This window comes from Magnolia sinica, chromosome 2, assembly GCF_029962835.1.
Source record: "Magnolia sinica isolate HGM2019 chromosome 2, MsV1, whole genome shotgun sequence".
NCBI classification, from domain to species: domain Eukaryota; kingdom Viridiplantae; phylum Streptophyta; class Magnoliopsida; order Magnoliales; family Magnoliaceae; genus Magnolia; species Magnolia sinica.
The window spans coordinates 2031065-2058849 of record NC_080574.1 but is presented as its reverse complement, the minus strand read 5'-3'; the positions used below and the strand labels follow the sequence as shown (position 1 = coordinate 2058849).

General features: G+C 39.9%; 1 protein-coding gene across 2 annotated transcripts; it reads right to left on the bottom strand.

Annotated features, from left to right (window-relative positions):
* Positions 1–425: 425 nt before the first annotated feature.
* LOC131231518 (probable methyltransferase PMT2) lies at positions 426–8436 on the bottom strand. Of its 2 annotated transcripts, XM_058227741.1 has the most exons (7): positions 8183–8435; positions 5430–6081; positions 4644–4854; positions 4128–4419; positions 2642–3031; positions 1731–1808; positions 426–913 (listed from the first exon to the last, which is right to left on the bottom strand). In XM_058227741.1, the coding sequence occupies exons 2-7, from the start codon at positions 6072–6074 to the stop codon at positions 685–687; spliced, it is 1845 nt and encodes a 614-aa protein (XP_058083724.1). In that variant the 5' UTR covers positions 6075–6081; positions 8183–8435; the 3' UTR covers positions 426–684. The 2 variants fall into 2 exon arrangements, with proteins under 2 accessions (XP_058083724.1, XP_058083729.1); XM_058227746.1 differs by lacking the exon at positions 2642–3031 and having other exon boundaries at positions 8183–8436.
* Between the last annotated feature and the right edge of the window lie 19349 nt (positions 8437–27785).

The following is a 27785-nucleotide window of genomic DNA, read 5'->3' as shown; positions in this document are numbered from 1 at the left end:
CAGTCCATGATATTTTCAGGCGATGATCCATGCACGTGGGACCCACCTGATAAACCGTACAAGAAGGTGAACTGGACTGTGAGTCATGGTGAACCATGACTAACAGGAACCATAATGAACCTCCATTCCTTTAATAGTCTGGTTTTGGCAATGAAACGCGATAGGTAAGCGTCAGGTAAGCGACGGCCTCATATCCGCGGGAGACAAAAACTGGCAGAAAATCAATGACAAGCGCTACCTGCTAGTTGCAAGTTGCCACAAAAAACCAAATCAAAATGATTGCTATTATTTTAGAGATGGATAGACATGTGGATGACGAACAAGAAGAGATTGATGGCCCATTATTCAGTGATCCAGACTGTCTATCCAATGGACCTCGCGAGCTGCAAATTAGAAATCGTTTTCCCATGATGGAAAAAAAAAAGGGAAATGAAAGAGGCCAAATCATTAATAGCATAATATCCATTTTAGGTGGTTACAACTAAATGAAAACAACTAATCTAACATTGAATGAGCTTTCTCTTCAGATATCAAAAAACACCTGCCAGAAGTGCCTGGCGAAAAAAAAAAGAGAGTAAAAAAACTTGTTTTCCTTCAGCAAGGTTTCAAAGATCAGCATCCGTCACCAACAATGCCAACTGACATACATGTATTTCCCTTGTTCCTGTAACAGCATTCTCAATTTCATTCACTATAAGTGCCATTCCCGACGGTCCAGTACTGTTTGACTGCAACCAGTATCTTCTCCGGCACAAGAGGGCCATCCTCGTGGTCCACCATTTTTGTGTTCCATCTCATCCCATCAACAATCCTTTTAACCTTGATAAGGACATCAACTTCATCTCGGAGTATGACAGCACCTTCTGGCCGTAAGATTCGGTCCATCTCCAGAAGAATATCTTCTAGTTTACACCTGTTCCAATTGTACAGGTGTGAACAAATCATGCTGGAGCAAGAGGCGGCAAAAACAGAAGGCATAAAACAGGATATTTATATAGCCTAAGGCCTTTTTGGAGATCTTGATATCTAATATATATAATGAATTCCTGTTAACAGTAATTATGTATTAAAGATCAAGATCTCTAATAGATAATTACTGTTAACTTAAATGAAATGGACTATTTTTAGGTGTCTACTCTGTTTCGGTGCAACATTTTTTTTTCACACACACTCACACCCTACACACACACACCCACACACTCACACGAGTCACACCACAGTGGATTTTCACCACAATTGGTATTCAAACCCATGACCTCGTATTGAAACTCTTGTGAGGCATGAGTAAGGACCCAAGTTTCGGTGCAATTTAGAAATGAGTTCCATGTCATTTTCATTTGTGCACTGGAGAACATGTTTCTTTTTGGTAAGGTTTAAAATAATCTTGATAACCACAAATCATGATATCTAATACATATTATGAATTTATGATTAACTAAAACAAGATAAACTCATTTTGAATGGCACCCAAGCAGGCTACAAAGCATCTGCAGCTGTTGACAGTCAAAAGCAGCAGAGCATGGAAAAGGGATGCCCCCAGTCACTTTGATTAGTGCATATAGGTGGTGGGGTTTGTTCATCTTAACATGGTGCCCATTTCTTACTTGGTTCACCATCCATCTACACGAAGTGCTCAAAGTGTGTATGGGCACTCAGTACCCACCCTTTTTCCCAGACTCTATGATGTGATGCATGCAGAGAAAAGGATCTGCATCCCTGAATGAACTTACTTGTTCTGGTATAAGCTGAAAAGGCCATTAGCATGGATAAGATCGTACGTTCTTGGGTACGTAGAGAAACCTTCACACCTAAATGGTTAGGAAAAAACAGAAAAGTATGTGTTAAGTAATGGTAGAAAGATGAGGAAATGGAACGTAAGCTTTGGGAAAAAACATAGAAGTTTGAAATCATGAAGGACCAAATTTCAGGTCTTCCCATAAGGCTATGTTTTTTGGAGCCGCAGATCAGTGGGACCCAGTTTACATTAGCTGATTTACCCCTGGATTCAACCCATTTGTGGTGCGAAAACTATAATTATTCCAGAGACTTCTAGGGCAGTAAATGGATCAGATTTGGAGAAGATCTGCGCATATCCAAATCCGACCCAATCAAGAATAACTGAGATCTGAATCTAATCAGATATCTGAGGGATCCTTGAAAAACCCCTACTCGAATACAAATTCATTAAATTGAAAAATCTGAATCCGATCTGAAATTGAATTGAATATACTGTAATGCATTTTTATACAAAAATACCCTCGCTATTTTTCAAATCTCTTTGCAATTTGGGAGGGTAAAATTGTAGAGCTATGTCGGTTCGGATCTTTATTGAATTGAATCAGGGTAGATACGAATCTGATCCGATTATAATGGATCCTGTTTTCGTGACCTGAATTCAATCCGATGGATCCTATTATCGATATGGACATTGAAGATGGAGCATGATCTAGACATTGGACGGTTTCCCTGGTTCGTTGTTAAATGAAAACTTATGACAAATGAGCATAAGACTAGTATGCTGGCTAACCGACGATGGGAAGAAAGCAAAAGAAGCTATGCACAGGTAAATGATTACTCAGTGTGAATAACAATAGCCGAATAAAAGTTCTAAAAAATAAAATAAAAAATCAGAAAATCATACCAGTCATGGTATATGCCGATCAACCCTCGCTCGTATATGACACCCAAAGTGCTTTTCTCTGAAATGGTGGGCACCACGTTCATAACCCATGATTTAGAGGATTCAAGTGCTGCTGCGAAACTTCCAAGGCCCGCATTCATATCCATTATATTGCGGTATCTCCCTGTGTCAATGTACCTATTGATCTTCTTATAAACTTGGACATGTTTCTTCCACAATCGATTGTCCTCCATATACGACTCAGTAGAGACCCCAGGGACAGACCCACTAGCTACTCTGGGAGGGACAGCATTAAGCCGAGCTGGGAACGTTTTCAGCTCTCCCCCAGCAACTTCTTCTGGGTTGTTAACCTCTGGTAAAGGAGTTACGCATGCTTCCATCTTCTTGTACCTTTAAAAAAAAAACAAAAACAAAAAAAAAAAAGAGATCGTAAAACTGATGAAATAAGTGTTTTACACTAAACAAAATAATTGTAGTTATTAATATAAGGTGCAATCACCAGCACCTCCCGAACAATGGCGATGATGATGATCCTCGCCATTCACTTCTTGGTCCTTGGCACATCTATTCACAACCAGAATCTGATTATAACCACACTAAAATCACAGGTGGGGCACCATCTGCTTGAGGTGAAGACCTACTCAGGCAGCCATGCATATCCCTAAAAGATGGTGACGTCAACACCCAATCATGATCCATTCATAATCAGACCTCATTCTGTGTGCTACACTATACACAGATAATTCTCAAAACATGAAGTTCCACAAAATTATTTTCCCTTGCAAGTTGCAAGAGAGGAAGATGGAATTGAGAAACTGATCCTGTTGATAACCCAAATGGCAGTTTATTGGCAAATGGAGGTCTGACCTGGATAAGTTTGAGAACAACTCTAGGAAAAGAAAATCATCTTTATGATGTGGATGTGATAATCAGTACTGTCAATTTCAACACGAAGAATTGAGTCATCTAGAATTCAAACATGTTCACAAGCATTTTAAGTCGTTGATAAGAAAGGTGGGAGGGTAATTAATTTCTGGCATGAGGCAATGCAGTGACGAATGAGCTCTAAGCCAAGGTTAGCTATGGTTGCTCCAACTCTATAACCATTTCAGTTAGCTCCAAATCTTGCAGTTGGCCCAGGTGTAATTACAACCTTGACAGTGGACAAGTTGGCTGACCACAAAGTAGGGAGAGATGTTATGCACCAACAAATTAACAAATTCTACCCTGATTAGTCTCGTTTTAGAGGATCTTAGTTCAGCAATTTTCCTAGCAGTAATAAAAGGAAACTTCCAGCAAATGCTATACAAAGAAACTGCATAACATTGGTAGGATGGAAGTCCGTGCCCAATATCTTTCACAACTTCAGAACGTTTAGTAACAGCAAGGGCATTAATTAATAAGTTATTTTACTTGAGCTTGAAACTAATTAAGTTTCGGTGAAACATCCTTTACCTAAAGAATAATATAAAGAATAGAAACATACCAGACATCATCAGCATTTGTGGATTCACAGATAGTAACACGAGCATCTTGTCTCCCAGGACATGAGGCGGTATTTATTCTCTTTCTCCATATGGCGATTTCACCCTTCTCAGACTTCTTTTCCCAGCAAAGAAGTTTGGCAACCTCTTCAATCTTTCTTTGCTCCTCCTGGAGTTCTTCCTTAGGACGCTGCCACGCCTTGTAATTATTCTTCCAATTGATGGGAGGACCCGAAAGTACCCAGTACCCACCGGGCCTGAGAACCCTATCCACTTCCATCATGTACATTCCATCTGCAGAGGGAAAATTCCAACAATGTTGTAAGAAATACTTGCAAACTAGCAAAATGCATTTCCACCAAATACTCCAAAATGCCAGATAAACTTGATTAAATTATCTAAAGCATTGCTTCAGTTTAGAACCTGCAGTATGGTTGTTTTTTTTTTTCCTAATGAAAATGGCTCTATTGTTAGCTGGTACAGAATCAAAGTAATGTGTTATTTTAAGTAATACTCACCATTTGCTCCCCATGGGATTAAGCAACGTGAACAGTGAGCCATGTCAAAGGCTCTAGATGGGTAAGGAAGCTGTATGGTTCCAAGCACACCAATAACTGCAGGCACACCTCTTTCCAAAGCAAATTGCACTTGTGCCTCGTGTGAGTCCCTCGGTGCAAAGGACATTGCCAATACATTTCTTTTCAACAGGTAAGCACCCCAGCTTGCAACCTGTGCACAGTTCCAAAGTCAGCTGATAAACTACAACTAAAGCAGTATTCAGAAAACTGTCGTGTACTAAAAAACTGGCCCAGTCAGATCGACTCCGTCCAACTTGGTTGACTTAAATGAGTAACTTGGTTTTCTTAAAAAGCTTTCCAGCCCAAGAAAATCTGAAGAAAAGAAAATATTGAAAAAAAGAAGGAAGAACTACTCAGAATAGTCAGTGGATCAAATATAGCTGAGTACTCAAAAGAACCTACACAGTCGAAAGTTGAAACTCGATTAAGTACGCAAAGGGCTCAAAACTCCAAAGTAGGAAGAAGCTTTTCAAACTTAAGCAGATTTACAAATTAAAACAATTCGAGGCATGTGCAAGTGTCAAGTTTCTGAACCAAAAACCAAACAACAAGCTAGGCACCATATAAACCTCTTGGACAAATTCAACCTGACACTAAAGTTTGGAGATGCTAAGTGCAAAGTTATATCATGCTAAAAACAAGAATAAGAGTGATTTTCTCAGACAGTGGGTGGCAAGCATGTGAAATGGAATGAATTGAAAAGGCATTTAGAAGAATTCAGCATACCCCACAACCAGTGTCCAGTGCAGTCCTGACAGTCCCGTTGGCAATTGGGATCACAGAAGCAAGCTGTTTGATGTATGCATCTGCCCCTTGAGGGAACTGTGTCCCTCCACCTGGAAACCTAAAGACATTGCCCTCATATTGAACCCAGTTCTGGACAGCCTTCTCAACCGTTAAACTCTTATAGGGAACATTTGCATAGAATACATAGTCACGGCTCTTTGGCCATGGGAATGGGGTCACATAACCTTTGGGTGCAGGGATAAGGCAACGCAGTTTCTCATCCTCTGGAGGGCAATGCCTCTCTCTGTAATTCATATTTTCTCTCGGGAAAGTCATGGCCCGCTTTTGATCTTGGCATGGAGTATAATCAGTATAGCGAGCATTGCATGGTTGGATAACTTCAACTTTTGATTCAGGGACATCAACGACATCACTTGCGCCATTGTGGTGGGTCTCGAAATTCAAGTTGGTCAAGATGCCGCAGTCTGTCTGCTTGGTGATCTCCACGGCTATACTGTCACCCTTTCCAAAACCACTCTTCTGCCATGCACCCAAAATATAGAAAAAGCAACACAGACCAACTACAATAAATATAGACACAGAGCTCCGAGTCCTACTGTCAGCTGAGTTCATTTTCAATGCCATGATGTACCTGAAATTGGTCCAAGATACTTCAGTATCCGTGTCAAGACTGAAACATAGAAATGTAGAATGCAATAAAGTCCAACAAAAATCAGTTGCTGAAGCAAGTGAATTAAAAAGATATGATGATTTCCAAAAAAAAAAACAGAAAGTGGTGGTGCGATTCTATCAAAGATTGATATCACATCCTATGGAAAAGAAAGGAGAAATCAGAGTCCAAGCCTTATCAACTCGCAGTCACCATATAACCATGTTATAGATTTTAAAATGATCTATTTTACCTATCCACCAGCATGTCACCATTATCTGAAGCTGGATAAAGTGGAGCCTTATGTTCCAAGATACAACTGCTGGCCTACCATGCCCAAACCACAGCTAAAAGAACACATGGATGCATGGCCACTATCACTTAAGTAAGACTAGCGCAGAAGTAATGGAATTCCAGGGGGCCCATAGCGATTCTATTTCCACTCAAAATTCTCTCAAAGAACAAAAAATTACAGATCTTATAACATAGTGTGATGAGGAAAAAACCATGATCTCGACATTATGACCATTGCATCTTATAACATAGTGCGATGAGGAAAAAACCAAGATCTCAGCATTATGACCATTGCATCCTAACCATTGGATGCCATCTTTTTTTCTTTTTTGAAAGATGAGAAACTTTATTGAAACTGAAAAAACAGAGAACAGAACAACAGGAAAAACAAGACAAAACCTAACAGAAAATATACAGCGGACTCCAAAAAAAACAGAAGACCTCACCTATAAACAGACTCAAAAGATAATTACAGAAGGAAAGAAATCAATACAACAACCAGACCCAAGTCTGAAACTGCCCCCCATCCGAAAACCCCTAAGAGACCCATTTTTCATAACTGCGTTTTTTGGAAGCTGGTGATCAATCTGTTACTCAGACAAGTTGACCTAGTTTGGCCGGCTTTGAGCACCGAGTACCAAGTCCAAACTTGATTTAAAATAATAAAGACAAGAAAATAAGAGTGCAAGTTGTTGTTGATAAAATCAGAAGTATTTTCATTGACTCAGTCGATTCAAACCCAGAAATCATGAAATTATTTTTTTATGAAGCCCAAGTTTCAGAACATTGAGCATGCAGTGCACATACTTATGCACTTCACCAGACTTCGACACGTAGCGCAATATTCTGTAATCTGAACCATTCATCCAGTCATCCCTCACTGATCACTCAATCTCAACCCTCCGATCAATGAACTAGGAGTGGACATTAAAAAAAGGGAATACTTATAATGGTCTGCCCAACTCAACATCAGAAGGGGATCGTGTGTTTTCTGGACTGTTGCTCATCCATGGTTGGGACATACCAGGTGAACTGCAAGGATCACTGGATCATTGTGCAAGGTATCCCATTCTTTAAATTCATGTCCTGTACTAGGTTAGAAATCTCCTTGTTTAAAAATCCAAGAAACTGCAAGGCTTACCTCAACTGCAAAATTTAAGAAAATCCAATACAGCTTCTTCTCTTTGAGATCCGGTTTATGCATCTAATTTCACAATAAAAGCATTCTACACTTCACAAAAACTCAACACCCATGAAGAAATTGCTTTAAGAAAATAATAACAATAATAATCAAATACAAACACCATTTCAAAGTAGAAATTTTTTTAAAAAAAAAAATGCAGAATGTCATTTGAAATGCCATAAATACATGGGAATTAAGTTCATCTGCATAAAAGTGGATTTGGATCTACTAATTTATCTTTCTTTCAAAATCAGCAATAAGATCAGATACCTACAACAGATTTCATCACACTATACTTCAACAAAAAAGAAAGAAAATAAAAAGGAAAATGAAACCACAAACCGCTACCGCAACTTTCTAATCCCAGCGAGATACTATCACAGCTCAACGAAACAAACAAAGACAGCAACAAATTCGCAGCATTTTCTTTGGCGCGGAGAGTTAAATCAAGCAAAAAACAGCAAGACAGTGAAGGAACCAGCTAAAATCACATCTAGCATCAAATCAAGCAAAGAAAAAAACAGTGAAACAGAGCAGAAATGCAGAACGATCTGAGGAAAAGATGAGAAAGAAAGCTGATTTGAGTATAAGGAGCAGATCTGTTACCAGTATCGAGGTAAGGGAAACGAATTTCCAGATCTTGGAGCGCTAGAAGCTGCTCATCTCCGTTACAGAGCTGCCTCTAGAGCGAGCAAGATGTAGATAGGCTCTGCAAGAAAACCTAGCAGCTTCTGAGAAAGGGGGAGTAATTATATATATTGAAAGAGTGAAAATGGAGGGCCTGAAATCAGATGCTGATGAAAAGACGCGTCTCTACAGCGGAATCCCTTTCCGTGCAGAGACGAGAGGGAGGGAGAAATCTCTCTGCTGATTGCTCTATTATACGCGTGATGCGCATGAATACACCCAGACGGAAATCGTACACAACGCCTGCTTGCCGCGGCGAGTAAATCGCCCAAGTTCTTTAGAGCTCACCATATTGTATATGTAAAATCTACTCCGTCCATCAGGTGATAAGAGTTATATTCACCGTACATTTGAAACATCAGCCCGATAAAAAAACTCAGATAGTCATACCAATGGGACAAATGTTAAATTGCGTTTAAACTTCTAAGTTCTCGTATTGTGTCCCTTCTGAACTTGGATCAGTCTGATTTTTGTATATTCCATCCATAATGATGACCCACACCTGATGAACGATTTGATGAAAGATATCCAACCTGTTGTTCCCACGTATAAACCTACGGTTAAGGTTACATCTCTATTGTTACCTGTGGTGTAGCTCCCCTTAATCTTTTATCGTACTATTTTTGGTATAGTGACATAGAATCTCTAATAGCATCTGATGAACGGATTAGATTTCACATATATAACATGCTGGGTTCCAAAGAGTTGTGTGTTTTACGCGCTCTGTAAAACAGGTATGGTAGAGAATTCCGGTCGGGCACACAGACCACAGCTATTGCTATGCTGGCTACGCGGAGACGCTCACCATACGCGGGCTGAGGAGCCTCTAGCACTGTGGGTAGGTAAAAAAAAAAAAAAAAAAAAATCTTCTTAATATGTTAGGCTCCTGTGTTTGTTTTGCACCGGTGGTGACTCATCGTTCTCATATTTGGCACTTTTGTAAAGCTATCAGACGGTCCAAATTGTGGCCCCATTGTGGATGGAGGAAATCTATAGAATAACACAGGTCAGACAATCCTATCTATATCTAAATTAATAGCTATGAAATGGATGGTCAACAGTAAAATATAAGGTGTCCAAATTTGAACGAAATCAAGTTGTTAGTATTATCGTTTCAGTGATATTTCTCATTTATGTTCCATCCACAGTTGGGTCAGCAATTTGCGGTCCGAATTGCCGCAGAACTATGCCATCGAAGAGTCACCGTCATCTTTAAATGGTGAAAATCCCATATGGTTTGGCCTTAAGTTTGCATGATCAGGACCGTTCAAGAGGCTGAGCCCACCATGATTAGGCCAGGATAAAAGAACGAGTTGCCGCAAAAGGATCTATCCATTCGTTACAAGGGAGTTCATGTATGTAACCCAAAACTCCTTGGGGCCAACTGCGATATCCGTGTGACATCCACTCCGTCCATCAGTTTCATCCTATCATATCAGGATAGGGGCCTAAAAATGAGGCAGATCCAAAGCTCAAGTGAGCCACACCACAGGAAACAGTGGAGATGGAAACGCCCACCACCAATTTCTGGGTTCCACCGTGATGTCTATATGCTATCCACCCCAGTCATAAGGTGATTCCCTAGCAAGTTGTACGGAAAACCCTATTATCAGCTCGATCCATGACTTCCATGGACCCCAAGAAGATTTCCATCGTCCGGGTTCAATCCCCAATAGGTATTCAGGCGTGCCCCTGTTAAGTTTTGGATCAGCCTCGTAGCAGGCTAATATCCTAACACGAGCGGGAATAACTGATGGACGGAGTGGATGTCACACGGACACACCGTTGGGCCCCACATAACTCCCCCAGGGGATGCAGGAAACTAGCGTTCTATCCATTCCATCTAAGTACAGACGAATCGTTCAATGCTCATCCGTTGATCTCAGGCCTGTTTATCGAATGGTTGTTATCATCTTTAACAAAGGAGGACAGCGATCGCCCATGTTTTCACCTGTAGTCCGAGGGTTACCTGCCTACCAGAGTTGCTTTTTAATAACTTTATTAAAAGAGATTGCTTTTACTTTGCTAGATGAGGTTTAAAGTTTAATAAACCGCGGGACTAGCAATTCAGATTGCCCGCAGGATGCGACTCATCGGTGTCCGGTTGGGAGCTGGGACCCTGTCTATACGCGAGGTAAACGCAGGATTTCATTTCATAGACTTGGGCGATTTTGGACTTTTTGCATGATGCCCCACTCCCTTCGATTGGAAGATCCTGACCTTCTATTTTCGGCAGATTTTGCATTGAATCTGAAACGCGGCCGCAGTCTTTCATGAATTTAGAGGCTATTCATCCAATGGTGAGAGAGTTTTGGGGCATTGCATTGACGCTTTAATTCCTCTCACTGGAACGGTATGTGAAGACACACGTTTGCACGTGCCAAGAAACAAGTGCCTCCATGGCGCACGTGTATCAGACTGTCGCCCACCGGATGAGTGGACTGTCAGGCATTTTAGGCTAAGGAGTAAGAACCATCCATGTGAGCCAACGTAATGGGCATCTGTGATGTCTTACACGTAATAGGCGCTGGGGCGTCTGCACGTTCTTCGCCATCTGACAGTCTCCTCGGTGCGCAGTATGCACAGCGCGTAGGTTAGTGATAAGAGACGTGTTTCATTTCATGTACGGACTTGGGCCTACACAAAAACGACTGTTCACCAACATTTTGCAACTGGTAGTCTCCTATCCAACGTGCAAGTGCCTGCCTGTAAGTCAATCCTGACCATCCAAATAATGGGCCTCATTTTGGATAGTGCTCAGCTCAAAAATCACATTGACCACAAAATTCAACCTTTAGCCAATTGATTTCAGATTTTCTGATCATTTTGGTCCATTCATCATGCACAGTGGGCCAGCATTTTGGACGGTTTGCATCTCTGTACATGAATGCCATGTGACGGTGGATGAGCCACCGCCATAGCGAAAATGGGGGAGTAGCGTCACATGGGCCTGAATTTTGGTTGATACTGTCCGTATTAGGCTTAAAGGTACATTTTAGTAGTCGCTCACGTGGAATGGATGTGCTTCGTGACACATGCCAACGTGGTGCATTTAAGCAATCCAGACCATTCATCAGGTTGAGCGCAATGTGAGAATGCTCTGCACCGAAAATTAATCAGGTCTACCCATCATTTAGACCACATATGTTAGTATAAATATAAACTGCTGATTTTTTTTTCTAACCATCAGTAATCCATACCATTGGTCTGATGGATTCTACGTGGATGAACCATTCACAAAAAGAAAAAAAGTCCCCAGATTGGAAGATCTCGTGCCGTTTTTGCAGTTGAATGTGGACCATTGTATTTCTATTGGTAACCATCTCCTGGCAGGCCAAAGTTCGGAAGGCTAGGATCGTCCTATCTATTATATTTTTAGGTTATGGCCCATCCATGCCAGGGCTCAACAGAACAACGGCCTGGATTTCTGGACATTTAATCCCACTAATCAGAACCGAAAACCCTGAATACAATATGCAAACCTAGGTCGAGTATACTACGATCCTCCGTTGCGTCTCACTCAATCCCTCCCTTTTCGGTGGTTCGATCCGAAGCGCTAAATTGATATTTGATGCGTATTTATGGACCGTGCGTACGTTAACATTTTCGTCTCATTTTAATGCTATTTATATCGAGCTTCACTTTCAAGTTTTAATGTAAAGTCCATCTTAATTACAACAGGGAGTTATTTGATACTCAGTCTCCGTAGGACGCTTGCTACACAGGCACTTAGAAAAGGCGCAAGGGGCATATAATAATACAAATCAAACTGACTGAATCGTGAAAATCACTGCCTTTAAGTTACATTCCAAAAATGATTTATTTTGAAAAATAATAACGTCTGATTAGTGGACATTTGTTTGTTTAAATAAGACCATTTGATTTTTCATTATCAACCGTCCAATAAATGTACACTAATCTGATAATCAGATGACTATAAAAGCCTAATTCTTGGGAGATGATACATATAACCGCTTATAGATAATTTGGACAGAGAATTACCTATATGACACGTGTAAAGATCTTTTTTAATTTGTAAGTACATAAGAACGTCCGTTAACACTGCCAGAGTTTCGAAGTTTTTTTCTCTTTTGTTTGGTGGTTCTCGACGTCTCGTGGAGGTATCGAGTGATTATGTTGATAGGAAAACAGGACTGTGATGCTCCATATGCACGTGCATTGAATTTTCACACGTATTATATATATAATTCAAAATAAACTGTCGAAATAGTGGGTCCCACTGCGGCAAAATTTTAGTGGAAAATTTAGACTGAACCTATGATTCTAGCTGCTCTATTGGTGAATATCAAAATGACGGTTAAAATGAAAGGTAGCAGTGGTCCAAAGTCAGTAAACAGATGTCTCTCTAATCAATCTAATTTTGGAGATAAGGCCCACCTATGTTGGTCCCACTATTTAGACAGTTAAATTTGTGATGAATACGTGACACGTGTATAATTTGTGTGTGCATGTGTATGGAGCATCATGCCGTCAAAGAGTATCAAATCTCTTCAATGTGTTATTATGATACAGTTGCACAAAGATACGACCATGGAATATGGTCCCGGAACTGTCGGCGAGACATGATGAGAGTTACGAGCCATACCTTTTGTAAGGAGACATGCTAAAGCCATGCGCGCGTGGAGAGATAGAATAGGAGTTGCCACACATGTGCGGTAGATCCATGCCGTTCACCGTCCCAAGGCCACATAAGTTTTTTACTTTTTCTTTTTTTAATCGGGCTAATATTTGCATTTTCCCATCATCCTGGTGGGACCTACCTTATGAACAGATTGGATGATATATGAACATCACGGTGAGCCTTGAGGTGCTAAGAGGTCGAGACGTGACCGATTTGAATGGGGTCGAAATTCAGGTTGGGTCACCAACCCATTAAAATTCGGGTTGGGTTGATTAGGTCAAAGTAATTCAATTGGGTTTTTATATAAATAATATTTCATACCATCCATAAATAGAATAGCTAATAGTCAAAATTCAACCAGTAATAAGTGGTTAGCGTAGTTGCACTAGTGCGGTTTTTGGTGCATCTCCATCTTACGCAATCATAGAGTCACAAGTAGTGAATTGGGTAACTCTACCTTAGAGGGAAAAAAGATAAAGAAAAAAGAAAAGTAGCCAACTATTATTATAGTGTAGAAAATAAAAATGTTTGTAATTAACTAGTTTTTTGGTTTGGATTGGATCTAAGATTGAGTTAAGCCTAGGTCTAAGCTACGTTATTTTACTACGACTTAAATTAGACTCATTTCAAAACTAAGTTTGATTTGGTTTTAGTTGGGTTGAGTTTAAGAGGATTTAAACCTACTTTGTGGGTCTAAAATTTAACCTTAATGCACTGGTTTTGGTTGACCCTAAGTCCAGATCACGGGTCCCATTTTAAATGCATCATGAGCCAATGTTAGGTATATTTCATCGCTGACTGTCGGAGTGGTGAAATTTATTGGACGATAAAAATGAAAAATATCTAATGGTCCCTTTCCAACTGCCAAGCGCCCTCGAATGGGATGTTATAATGGGGATGTTATAATGGCTCCATCGCGTTGGTCAGCCTAATATGAGTGTCTGCAAGGTGGACAATTCTGAGTGCTTTTAGTCTCAAGCGCCATGCTCTTCCAAAGTATCAAATAACTAAGACCGCCGGCCTTCACCCAAGAAGTTAAGCAGAGATAAAACTTTTGTGGTCAGATAAAATTTTCAACATTGGTAGCTAAATCCTTACTTTTTTACTCATTTAAGTTCTCGATATATTTTATTTTTCATTACATGTTCTAAAATGAGCTCTAAAAACGGATGAACGGAGTGGCTTTCTCAAAACATTGCATTGCCCAAGCGAATGGCTTTCTCCAAAAATCGGCTTCCGGGAGCTACAAGCAGCTATCATACGCGTGGCATGCGTTGGATTGCTATTTTGAGCATTCCTAATGCTCGGCCCCACTTTGGATTTAGGAGCATAACCGCAAGACAATCTTGATCATCTGAGTTTGCCCACTAAATGTAGAGGCTGACAATTTTCCTTTTCACCGTCCATTTGTTGAGCACTAGTTGGATGGTTAGGATCGGGCAATGGTTGTGATCTTCTGGGTATGGTCTATCACAAAGAGTCATATGGTCCAGATTTGTGTCCGCTAATACTCTGTTTTCATTGGACGGTTAAGATCACCATGATGGGCCCGTTGGGCTGGCTGGTTTCAGCTCATCATACTCCATATTTCTATTGGACTGGAACCATGCTAACGGGACCTCCCTTACTCACGTTTCAAGGGACATACAGGTCACACGTGCCCACATTATGCACGTTTACAAGATCTAGACCGTTTATCAGACAGATTTGCTAGCCAAAGCTCCAGACCAGTCTGCTTGGTGGTTCACACAGAGGAAATGGACAATTAAAGGAATTAATCAGCGGTCCACATCAAGGCATGTGCAGGGTCAACAAGTTTGAGCAAACCAGCCAGTTTTTCTTGTCTGCAAAATCTTTACGGTGGGGGCCCACCTGATGAGCGGCCTGCATATCACACACATTGCACATGACCTCCTGCGTTCATTCCTTTCGTTGTGCATGATCTGGCGATGACTGCATAAAAGAGTTTGCTAATTCCATACGTGCGTGGGCCTCAGCCTTCACCGTAGTCCTACTTGGCACACATGTGCAAGATCATAGCCGTCCACCAGGTGGCCATGAGCCTGCACAGACAACATTGTGCTATGTCGGAGCGTGTGGAAACCTGTAGAACGCAAGTGGTCCAAACGGGTACTCGATGCTCAAAGAAAAGTGAAAAAAGAGAAAAGATCTCATATAGGCTGTTGGCGAATCATATCAACGTCAAATCAAGATCCGATGGTCATGAGAAGTGGGCCCGATGGTTCTTCGCAAGGGAATGGATCAATTGCAATTATCTCCTCCCTTCCTTCATATGGAAATTATGCGTACTTCTCCTCTCGTTTTCACGGGTACAGATACATTTGTCTCTTCTGCAAGTGGTGATGGGGTATGTCCCAAATGATTGAAATACCTTTCTATCAGAAGTTTTTACAGAGCGGAAAATAAAATAAAATTAGATATATTTCTAAACATGTAGATATTAACATAAATATAAAAACATATCTTCAATCTTTATATATTTAGCGACTTCGAAGCTTATGTCGTATATACCATAGCTTCTCTCTTTTTATTTATTTATTTTTAACATAAAGGAATCTCTTTAGTGAGATTTGCATTAGTAATTTAAATTTCTAGTAACCATCCACTACATACTTTTCTAATTATGTAAGGACGTCATGCACTTTGACTTTTACACATCCTTATAAGCTCCATCGCCCTAGGCCCACTACCTTTCACATTGTGATTGATCATTCAAAAACAAATCTAAATGGTTGATTTTGCAAAACAATATATATGATTCTTTTAAATTAATTATCTATTTAAAATCAATTATTAAATCAAAATGATTTATAAAACAAGTATGGTGAGCATGTGATCAAGCATTCTAATTCTTAATAGCAAGCTATACTAATAATCATAAAAGATCATTTGTTGAGAATCTTAGTTCTTGACAATGAAGGCATACTCAATTTACTATGATCCAACTAAAAGAGTCACATATTTGTGTGATTTAAAGTAAACAATCAAGTCCCATGAAAACCTAGGGTCCTCTCAACTCGAAAGTATAAGCTAATATTAGATAATAAAATTCATTTTGGTTTCTTACATCTAACCTATATATAAACATGCATACATTTACATGTGTGTATAATGTCCAGTGCTAGGGATTCACCATACACAAAATGGTCAATCCATGTTCAACGGCCCATAGATTAAACTAATCCCAACTTATCCAACGGCCACAACAATGTTGTAACTCTATGAAGAGCTTGACAAGTTAATCTTTTACCATGTATTTCACATACACTTATAATACTTCATTCCCTAAGGTTACAGATACCTCAATAAAGCCTCCCATTGAATTTGTCCAAATCATATCATTTCATCTTTATGTAACAATAATGAATAATAAACAGAGCATTAATGAAAAAAAAAATGCATATTTTTAACGAACCATAAGAGTATACACGTCCAAACACTTCTTGAATGCAAAGACGCTACATGGCATAGGAACCATGGTGTAGGTATGGCATACAACTTATTGAAGTTGTTTCAACACGTAAATTGAAAGCCTAAAATTAAGCTATTCCTTGAAAGCTTTCAAAATCACATAATAGTCCACTTGATAATTAGATTAACTTAGTTTTTAGAGTCTCAATTTCTTCCTAAATTAAGTAACTTAGTTAGGCGTATTGGAATAAGTCCACAACTAGTCTGGCGGTGTGAGATAGAGGAGTTGTCTCCAATAAACCCAAAAAAAGAGAGTGCAGATTGGAATAGCTCATATGGGAAGGTGGTATATGCATTTAAACCTAAACAGATTGACTTTAATGCTCTTTGGCTCAAATCAGTTGTCTTTTCGTCAAAATGTGTCATACCCAAATCAATGTTTTTGTTTTTTTTTTTTAATGCATTGAATGAGGAATGAAACTTTGTATAGAAATGGTACGTAATTCAAACCTAGATCTCCGTTTGCCGCGGGTGTTAAACCGTTTACGAGCATAAGGGCTTTTTTTATTACAAGAGCCACATGCGGCGGTTTAAAGGATGCGAGCGTTGTCCTGATTCACCATTCAAGGCAAGTGGTCCCATGTTAATTAATCCAGCCCATTTAACTTATGTGCCTTTCGGAATGGCACTAGGGGCATAGCCACCAGGGCATGCGTACAACTAGCTGGGCACTGTGTCGGGAAGAACGCACATGAGATCCACGCCGTCCATCAGGTGCGCTGCCTCATGTTCACATTGAAAATGAGTAAAAAAGTAGAGAGAGAAGAGAATTGATAATGCAAGTAAAAGGGAGGGATTGCAAAACTTACTAAAAGTGAAGATTTGAAATTTATTGGATTTGGAATATCCTCTAATCCACTTTGTCAAAATGACTTGTGAATTCAAAATACCCACAAACCCTCTTAAATTCCACGGTGTCAAACGACTCGCTATCATTTTGCTTTGTTAATTCTTGTAGGATAAATGTCTCATAACGCGCTTATTCAGCAGTTGATGGTTCCACATGCATGCATAGGGGTTTTAATGCCAGACCAAAATGAGCAACTATGCCTTAATTTATTAGGGCATTGGTGTATCCAATAAGGGCGTGTTTGGCGGGACGGATCCCATGGGATTAGGAGGGATGGGATGGTAAAATCCCGGGATATGCCAAATGAGCCAAATAGACCCAATGAACTTATCCCGGGATATAGCAAACCCATGGATCTTAAACCCACTGACATCACCACCATTACCTTAAAATTAATCCCATCCCTCCTAATCCCATTCAATCATGCCTGGGGCGTGTTTGGTTGGATGGATTGGAAGGTAGAATCCTGGGATATGCTGGGCATGCCAAACAGACTCGGTGAACTAGTCCCGGGATATAGCAATCCTATGGATCTTAAACCAATCCACGGACACCACCATCATTACCTAAAAATCCATCCCATCCCTCCTAATCCCTCTTAATCCGTCCGGCCAAACTGGCCCTAAGGTATTTGGTATTCATTTGTAATTTGAAATAAAAAAAATATTTACCTAATTGGAAAAGCAACCTAAAGTTATAATATAGGTGCAAATCAAATCAACATATTAAGATATTTTGATTTGTCTAGTGAAAACATGGCCATATATCTATTAGATATAATGTGAGTAGAGGGCAATGTTGCCTTTGCAATTAATATTTTTTAGGCCTGACAACTTATATATTCAACAAACATAAAGACATTTTAAATGAAAGTAAGAATATTTTAAAAACTAAAGAATTAATAACTGCAATCTTACGTTTTAAACTTCATCCACCGAAAGCTTGCAACAGCTTACTTTTATAATCTTAACCTTGTTATTATAAGGGCGCATCTTTATTCTCCTAAACTCCTTCCTACAAGTAGCCTACACGGAAGATTGGTCCGTGGAACCTAGTCTAGAGAGGGAGATGAACCTAGCGACTGAGTCTTTAACTCAACGGTCCATCTGCTAACCTCCAATTGAAGGGTCATGATCTTCTCGTCTGGGAGATTTTTGGGTGATGTTTTATCTACAGTTTGGCCCGTCATATCGATGGTTCGGACCACTGACGCATGGACCTCCTCATCCTTCCAAGTTCGAACTAAGGACTTGTGTCTCGCGCGTTTGAAGCGCTAGATTTTTTTTTGTCCTGTTTCCTTCTGTTTTTTTTCCACCAAACACCCCGGCGTGATTTTTGGGCTATGATGGCCCGCCGAGTGAGAAGTTTGATACCTTACACGTGTGGCATAGAAGTGCATGTGACATTCCTGTTGCCATAAATCAAATTCTTGAATAACTTTTTATGCTCTGGCTGCGTGTGATGATGATACGCAGACACTTAGAAATCACCTATGTGAGTGATACATGGCATGCAGGTCATCATTCAAATTAAACTAACCAAACAATTGATATAAGTTGAGATGTATCACTAACCAAAAGATTAAGATTATTCGAACCTCTGACTGTCCGATTGTGGACATTGATTGGACGGTTAAAAATGAAAATATCCAACCGACCTGTTTTAAAAGATAAATATCAACGATTAGGATTGTTCATGTAATCTGATTTTGTGACTATGACTTTGTGGCAATGGGTAGAGGTGGGGATCGACTTGAGTCGGACCGGATTGGGTCCAACTTGACTCGATTTGAAGTTTTAAATAATCAATCCGAAATCGATCCAATCCAGGACCAAGTTCGGGTAGGCTGACTCGATCCGATCTGATGCACTGCTGGCCTGACCCGAACTGAGTCCGACTCAGTTAGGGAAACCGAGTCAGATTGGGTTGGGTACGGTCCGGATTGAGTCTCTTTGTTTGTTTGTTTGTGTTTTGTTTTTTTTTTTTAAATAAAAAATATATGAAAAAACTCCTCATAAAATGGGCAGGATAAAAGACCTACTTATTAGGGAGCCGTGGAATAAGGTCAGACGAGAGAGAAGTGGAGTACAACTATACAAGTAAGGACCCATAAGTGGTAAAATTCCACTAAGGCGTGAGTGTATGGGGGTGTGAGGAAAAAAAAAACGTTTGCGTGATCCAGACTTCAAGGGAAGTAGATTGCCTACCATGCCTACTATGTAAGCATACTGAGTAAACTCTTTGGGGTTCACCATTATCTATGTATTTTATCCACTTCGTCCACCATTTTATCATATAAGTTTATGGCATGTGACCAAATATTAAATATATCCAAGCTCAAATGGACCACACCACATGAAACAGTGTGAATCGAACTTGTACCTTTGAAAAATTCTTGAGGGTCATAGAATTTTTGGATTAAGCTTATATTTGTTTTTTCTCTTTATACATGTCCTTTTGATCTTATTAACAAGTGATGACAAATAGACATCACTATAGGGCCTAGAAAGGTTTCAACGACGGAAATCATTATTCTCACTATTTCTTGTGGTATGATCCACTTGAGATTTGGATATGCTTCAACTTTGGGCACAACCCTTTAAATGAGTTGGAAAACTGGATGGGCAATGTGGGTAAACCACATATATTCAAGGTGGGCCCAATTGAGTTTGCTCAGTACGATAAGAGCGTCCTGGGTAACTCGTAATCTGATTTAGGTTTGACAGCAGTTGGCTGCCTACCTGCTCAAAGCAGGCCTCATCAATGCGCCACCCACTTCCCTCACATTACCTACTTTGCTTGAGAAATGGTTAACCCCATCCCTTTATTTCTCATATATAACCCCAGCAGATCGGATTAAATCGGTCCGGATCGAATCCAATCGAATCGGATCTCGGACCGGATCGGTTCAAATTGACCATTAATCTGAATTCGATTTGATGTATGGTCGAATCTGAATGGGCCAACTCAATCCGACCCGATCTCGGCCTTCAGTTTGGATCGGATCGAATTCTGCCCAGCTCTAGCAATGGGTTCCACAATTTAGTTGGTATAATTTAAGTGAATGCATGACACGTGTATAATATTTGGGTGCTTGCGTATCAAGTTTCATACACTTCTATATCATTAAATAACTCACCATCTGATATAGAGCGGGTCAGTTTCACAGCCAAGATAGAACAGAAAAGGCCTGATTCGGAAGCGGAGGTGATCTGGGTGGTCAGAACTTGAAGCGGACGTAACTTGCAAACCGAAATGAGCTATCAGACGCACCATATATATTTTGGGTAGGATGAACTACTTTAGCCACCCAACCCTGCTAGCCAGGTTGCTAACACTGAATTTACGAAATACCATCAAATCCACAGTCAAAGTCCCATTTTATTTTCATTTTTACTATTAAGTTAGTAAGTTTAGTTTGAGCATAACTCTTCATCCGTCTTCAGTAGTTGATCTCAACATGAAAAGTGCTTAGAATAATTAGGAAAACATTATGTTGGGCAAAATAAGACACTTACTATTTTTGGCTGAAAATCATGCCTGGATACCACAGTCCACCCTATATAAATAATGAGTTTACTATTTATAATATGTCACGGTTTCTAAGAGTTTTAGTTGTAATTTGATTACGAGACTTATCTCATAGCTTAATATCCCTAATTAAATGGTTGTGAGCTTGTTTATTTCATTCGTTAACCAAATTATGAATTTTATAGAATTTATTTATTTATTTTTACACAAATTTGAGTAGTTTTTGGGAGGAGTCCACGTAAGCTCCATAGATTCGAAGTAGTTACCCTTGATGAAGACGGTGATCGAACTCATCACGTTCATCCTTGCGTCACCGTCAAATTCACTCCGTGCAGCTTTGATTAATAATCAGCAAACATTGGAGGTGGCCCCACCGAGACGTGTGTTTGCCATCAAATCGTTCCGAGGGTCGGCAATGCCCCAAAGTCAAACCATGTAAGCCAGTGCATGAATTTGTACGGGGCCGATTTTTTATTTTTTTATTTGGAAATCCCATGATTACGGTGGGCTTCAGTTGATGTGCAGATTGAAAGCTTGGATAGCATAGAAACAACATGGGCCCACCATAGAAAATAATAGACAACGCGTCTCAAGAACCTCCTGGTGATCCAGTGGCCCATTTGTGGTATCTTTTTAGGTCTACCAATTTCATATTTGGCTTTTTTTTTTTCCCGAATGGCTTGGATGCCATCAAAACGCCACGGTGGATCCCACATGTAAGAGTTGTAGAACGTGAATGCTCTGAAAAGACCACGAGGTCCATCGTACCATAGTTGTAGAATAAGCTTGTTCTACAAACGTCATGGAGGTTTCGCTTCTTTACTGCGTCGTATGTGGCTTGGGGGAGCGGATTGCCTGTGACCCCGGCCACATAGATATATCTGTGCCCGGGGCTGTGTGGGGTCCAGAGAGTGCACGTGGGAAATTCACTCAGCACATCTGTTTTCAAAGACCATGATAGGACAGGATGCTAAAAATCAGTCAGACCCAAAACTCAGGTGGGCCACACCAACAAAACAGTGGGAACAGCAACCCCCACCGTTGAAGCCTTCCTGGAGCTGAAAATGATGTTTATATTCCATCCAAACCGTTCATAGAATTATTACCACTCAGATAAACTGTAGGAACAAATATCATTCACATACAAAACTTCTCTCACCGCCGGGCGTTCAATACCCACCGTTTCTTGTGGTATGGCCCACATGAGTTTTAGATCTGTTTGATTTTCGGATTCATACCCTATTATGGTCTTTAAAAACATATGGACGGTGTGGATTTGTCACACGAAATCCGTTCCCGTGACGTGGATGCTGGCTTGCCTAAATTTAGAACTCGGCCGGCATCGTTCACGGTATACACGAGTTTCCAATTCTGGTATGCTGGGCCATGAATAAGAAATCCAGACCATTGAACTGTTTAGGTCCACTGTGGATGGATAATGACCAAAGAATGTCTTCAATTAAAAGATCTCAGCCACCCTTTTCAGTTTACCCTAGGATTTCTTTACTTAACCGTCTATCTGTATGCTACAAGTTCAAAAGCTTGGATTGTGCTATCAAGGATAGTCTTTTGTGGCGTGGGCCATCAGGCGGTGGTAAGAATAGATCAGTGGTCTTGATTTCATCCTCTCTTGTCAGAATTGAAAACTCGTGTACACAGCAAATACGTGGACCACGTATTACACGATCCATCATTAGGACCATAGGACTGATTTGCAGTCTCGAGACATTATTCCAAGCACGTGTGAAGACATTGGTATTACTATTATTATTTGGCCACAGTCTTTCTGACATGTTGTGTTATTTATACTCTGGATGCCTATGACCTTTGATACGCAGGCACTTACAAATGGCTAACGTGCCAAATTTTAACTCATCTTTCGTTGCAACAGGCTTTCTGGCTTGGGTCTTATTTGATACTCTGTCTGCCTGTTGCTTCTGATACGCAGGCACTTAGAGCCACTGGTTTACACAGTTTAGTAGGTTTAGATGAGTTAACATTTGCCAACTTTATCATTTCTTGAACAATCTTGACCCTTGATTCGTGGACACTTTATTTCTGAAATAAAACGCTTAGATGTTATTTCTGAAATAATATATATGGACGCCCAGATAGGGTACACTGCGAACATGCCATGGACCAAATAACGTTGGGGTGCTGATCAAGCAGGTCAAACTCGCAGGAGAAAATGGTCCATTGGAGGAGAAGAAAAAAGGTGCAACGGTTCAAATTTACACCTTTGGCTCACTTGATGTGCATATATATTACCCTATTTTTGGCAAATGGCATGTTGATGGTGCGCCTTACATGATGAACGGCCCGGATTTCTGACACGTGTGCAATCTGCCTGGATTTCTGACACTTGTTCTGTCTCCTCTTGAACACGTACGAGGAGAGCTCGTTGAAATACGACCAGGGGCGACTTGTGCTAAAATGTGGGTCCAATTTTCTTTGATTGGACGATCCAAACCATCCATAGCTGTAGGGCAATCCAAATCATTCAAATCTGGATAGAGCATAACCCAAAAATTAGAGGGAGAAGATGATGGTAACATTCGATTTTTCCCTTAGAATTTGGATCATTCACTAATTTACTTTCAACGGTCCGTTTGTTAAGCCATCAATCGGATGGACGGTAATGCTTGATCAATATTATTTAAGACATATGCTCCGTCCACAACATGACCTCGATATTCGAACGGCTCAGATAGAGATTGATGAGTGCGCCATGTGTGGACTATCACCGGAGTCTAGCTCCTGATGTATCTCTACAGTAGAAAAGGATTTCCTATTAAGAATAGGAGTCTCAATGGGCCGGGCTCCGGCCTACAAAATCTGAAATTTGAATAGAGCTGGCCCAGCGGCCTGGCCCACCAACCCCAGGCCCGGCCCTTTGACACCATTAATTAAGAAGGACCGCAGTGGGGCACGTAGCCCATCTGGCCCGGATTGGCCCGGGCTTGGATCCACTAAGTTGGCCTGTGGCAGTCCTCGCCTAAAGTGATTTTAGCCCCTGAACTAGTCCAACCCAACCTTAGATGAACACATGTCGTATCCGACAAATATATCATTCTAATGGTGGGTTAGGCAATCCATCCATCTTGAATATAAATCGTTGGTTTCATATCTCTAAAATGTCTATTTCTTATTACATGTGTGGTCCACTTACTAATAGATAGATTAAAAACATTCTAGTGGAAAATAGAGACTTCATCAATTTTTGGGCTGGGCCCATTTGGACTCGGGCCAAACCAATTTTTTGGTCTCATGCATGGATCGATGGGTTGTGGGACAGGCCGGGCCTCAAGTCTACCAATTGCCACTCATATATATTAATCACTTTTGGGTTAGTCTGCAATCTGGATAGTAGCCTTCGTTGAATACAACAATATGGTAACCATCCATTTCAAAACTGGAAAAAATCCCCATGGATCAGACGGTCAGGATCATCCAATCAAAATCATTCACGACCCCTAAGCCAATACAAAGTGAGGCCCACCTATAGAACAGTCAGTACCACAAAAACACGTCACTATTCCTTTTCTTGTAAGATTATTCATTTATATAACCATATTGGTGGACACTTAAAAGAAAATTCCATCCCTCCATGAGTTGGGCCCACTACATGCTCACCTTTCACACCACTCACTAATCTTGAAATATGGCCCACCAGTATACTTCCCGAATTCATCCTGCATCAGCCCATAGTAGATAGCATCATCTCTTATCTGCCATCTGCATCCAAACCCCAAGCAATTCCCAAAGTTTAAGTTACTGTCGTAGACCTTAAACAAGCACCATTTCCTATGCCTCAACGACGCCACAGCACAGTCAATTCGGACAAAGTTCCACATGGAGGAATCATCAGGTGTGAAAACCACCTCCTTCCCCTCGTTCAGCCACAAGGGTTGCCGCCACACACGTTTCTTGTTCAACCAGCACATGATCGCCATCCGCCTACGGTTGCCCAGCCGGTTCTGGACGAACACGTGCCTTGGCTGGTTCCCGATCGCCACACCGGGTACTTGGGCGGCCACGTCAGAGATGGCCAACACCACGACCACTGCTGCCAGAGCTAAGCTGAAGAGCTTCGCCTCTGCCATCTCCTTTCTTTATCCTTATTATACACTACACATGCACAAGGAGGGAGAGTTAGAGAGAGAAAGAGGTATTTATATATAGATACAATGTGGGGAGTTTCTGTTGTAAGTGTACAGGTCGGTTTCTCTACAACTGTTTGTAGGAAACGCTGTTTCTGTAACTCTTGTTCGTGACCTGAATGTAATGGTGATTAACATGGGTGGAAGTTATTCACCTACTTTGTAAATGTTATTCAACTGTCAGTTTGGGGTCTACGGTGTTGTGGGTGTGCCATCCAACTCGAGAATCAATCGAGTTTCATTATGATGATGTGATTACTTAAAATCATGCCTATGTAAACATTAGGTGGGCCACACTAGAGAAAACAATGGACATGATCTACTACTCAAAATTTTCCATATTCATTTGATAGTGATGGTGATGTACATAGCTACATATTTCCGACCCGAGCGTTGGATATATATTTCCTAAAAACGGAAGGTCAGAGAAAATAAATGAAACTGAAATCATGGACTTTAGCCTATGAATCTGATCATCTTCCAATGATCCAAACCGTCCATATGACGAGTGTGGAAAATGAGCAAATAAAAACTCTAATTTATTATGTCCACCCTTTCTTAATTTGGCACTTTTGCTTCCAACACAAAACGGTCTCCATAACCTTTGTATAAAAATCAAATTTTGAAATATTCAATCTGAGAGTTTTCTTTTTTTGAAATTCCCTGTCCAAGTGGAACTCTATCAAACAAACGGTTTGGATCATTAAAGAAAAAACCAAAATCCATTGCTAGGTCAGAAATAGTAGAACAAAAGAAAGGTCCAATTCGTTTTGGATATTTGATGTAGAGCGGGTCGGGGATAGTTTCATGGCCAAGACGGAACGAAAAACGCCCGGTCGACAATAGAAGTGATCCAGACTGTTAGACCTTAAATTGGGCATATTTTGCAATCTGGAATGAGTTATCACACGTCAAATATATGATTTTGGGTTAGAACAAGCTACTTTAGCCACCCAACCCTGCCACATCAGCGCAAGCCATACTTGCAAAATACAATCAGATCAACGGTTATTTTCCTATTTTAATTCTGTTTTTACTATAAATAGTAAGTTTTAGTGTGTGGTAAAGCCAAATAGAATACTTACTATTTTTGGCCAAAAACCTTGCGCACAAGTAGACATCACGACCGTCTATAAATAGTAAGTTGCGAATCATAAGAGTTTTAATTGTAGTATGATTCTTCAATTTCTCTCATTGTTTAGTATTTCTATTTAAAGGGTTGTGAATTCATTCGTTTCATTCATCAATTAAATTACGCATTTATTAGAATTTATTTCTATTTTTCTTACTTTCTTTTCTTATGGATTCGAGAAGTCTCTGTGAGGAGTCCAAAGAAACTCCATGAATTCGGGGTAGTTAAAGGAAGATGACGATTGACATCATCACATTCATCTTGCCTCAATATTGTAATTTTGTATCTCAAAATTGGATAGCATATAAGTCCAGCTGATCGAACCATCATGCGAGCTGCCTTATGGATTTGGAGGTTTTTTGAGTGGTTGTCAGTTGTTTTTTTTATATGGTGTGGCCCACTTACTGATGGAATAATCCTGATTTTTTGTAGCATTCCTATTATCATAGTGGGCTCACCTAATGCACCGGTTCAAAGTTTTTTCTCTCAACTTTAGAGTTGGTCCACGGACCGCATACTAACAAATCTTGTGCCAGCAATTTTTCGACCCGAAGATTTTTCAAGTTTTTAGGGTTCTCTTGTAATATTATTGGGAAATTTTCACATAAAATAAAAAATAATTATTATAAATAATTAAATAAATCAAAAATTACAAATTATTCATATAACACTTGCGTAATATTTTTAACTATTTTCCCTGTTAACATCCTGATAAAAATGTCTTATATATTTTAAATCTGACAAGATTTAGAAAATCTCACAATAATATTATTTTATATATTGTTAAAATCTCAACTATATTTGTCACAACCATCAAAGGAAGGATGCTACATTAATGTTTTTTTCTCCAACTAAATGGCTGTGGTTGGATGTAATTTCACCATTGAGAGCATCAGTCCCATTGCAACTGGTTCAGCTAGAGTCAGGCCGAAGGTTGGTTGTGGCTTAGATTTTGAACTACTTATATGAGAACCTGTCCTTAGGAGGCGAACAACAACTACTGATATGCAGCAGAAACAGAAATCAATGTCCTATGTTAATTAGCTAGTTGTCCAGGCATGCAATATCCTACCAAAGCAATGCTCAATAGTTAGCTTGAGAAGATGATCAGATAATAGTAAGAATTTTTCTGCAATGGGTGAAAACCTGATAGAGCAACACGGGCCTATTTAAAATATTATTTTTGTTTGTCTTAAACCCAGTCCATAAATACAATATCATCTCAATCATAGACTTGTTCCAAGTTATACAAGTAAATGAATTTAAATAATAAAAATGACACATTAATTCCCATTTCATCCCTTTATTTGCTATTTCACGTGTATTTTTATTATGCGTATTTTAACAAATCTACGAAAGTTTTAAAAAAACTAATGTTTTGATTTGGTTTTTGTTCTTTTATACTTTTCTTTAGTCTCATATCAAATAAAATAGGAGAAGAAATTTGGTGTATATATCTTTATCTGGCATAGACTTTTGTCAAGTGTGTTGAATTATACTTTTTATTTTATTTTATTTTATTATTTTATTTATTTTACATACACACACCCTACTATACACTCACGCCATAGTGGAATTTCACCACCTATGGGTACTCAAACCCTCGATCAGGTGTTGAGACTCCTGAGAGTCTACCACCAGAGCAAGAGTAAAGACCCGTACGTGTAGAATTATACCTGAGCCCACATGCACACACAAAAGTGCTGCCGAAATAG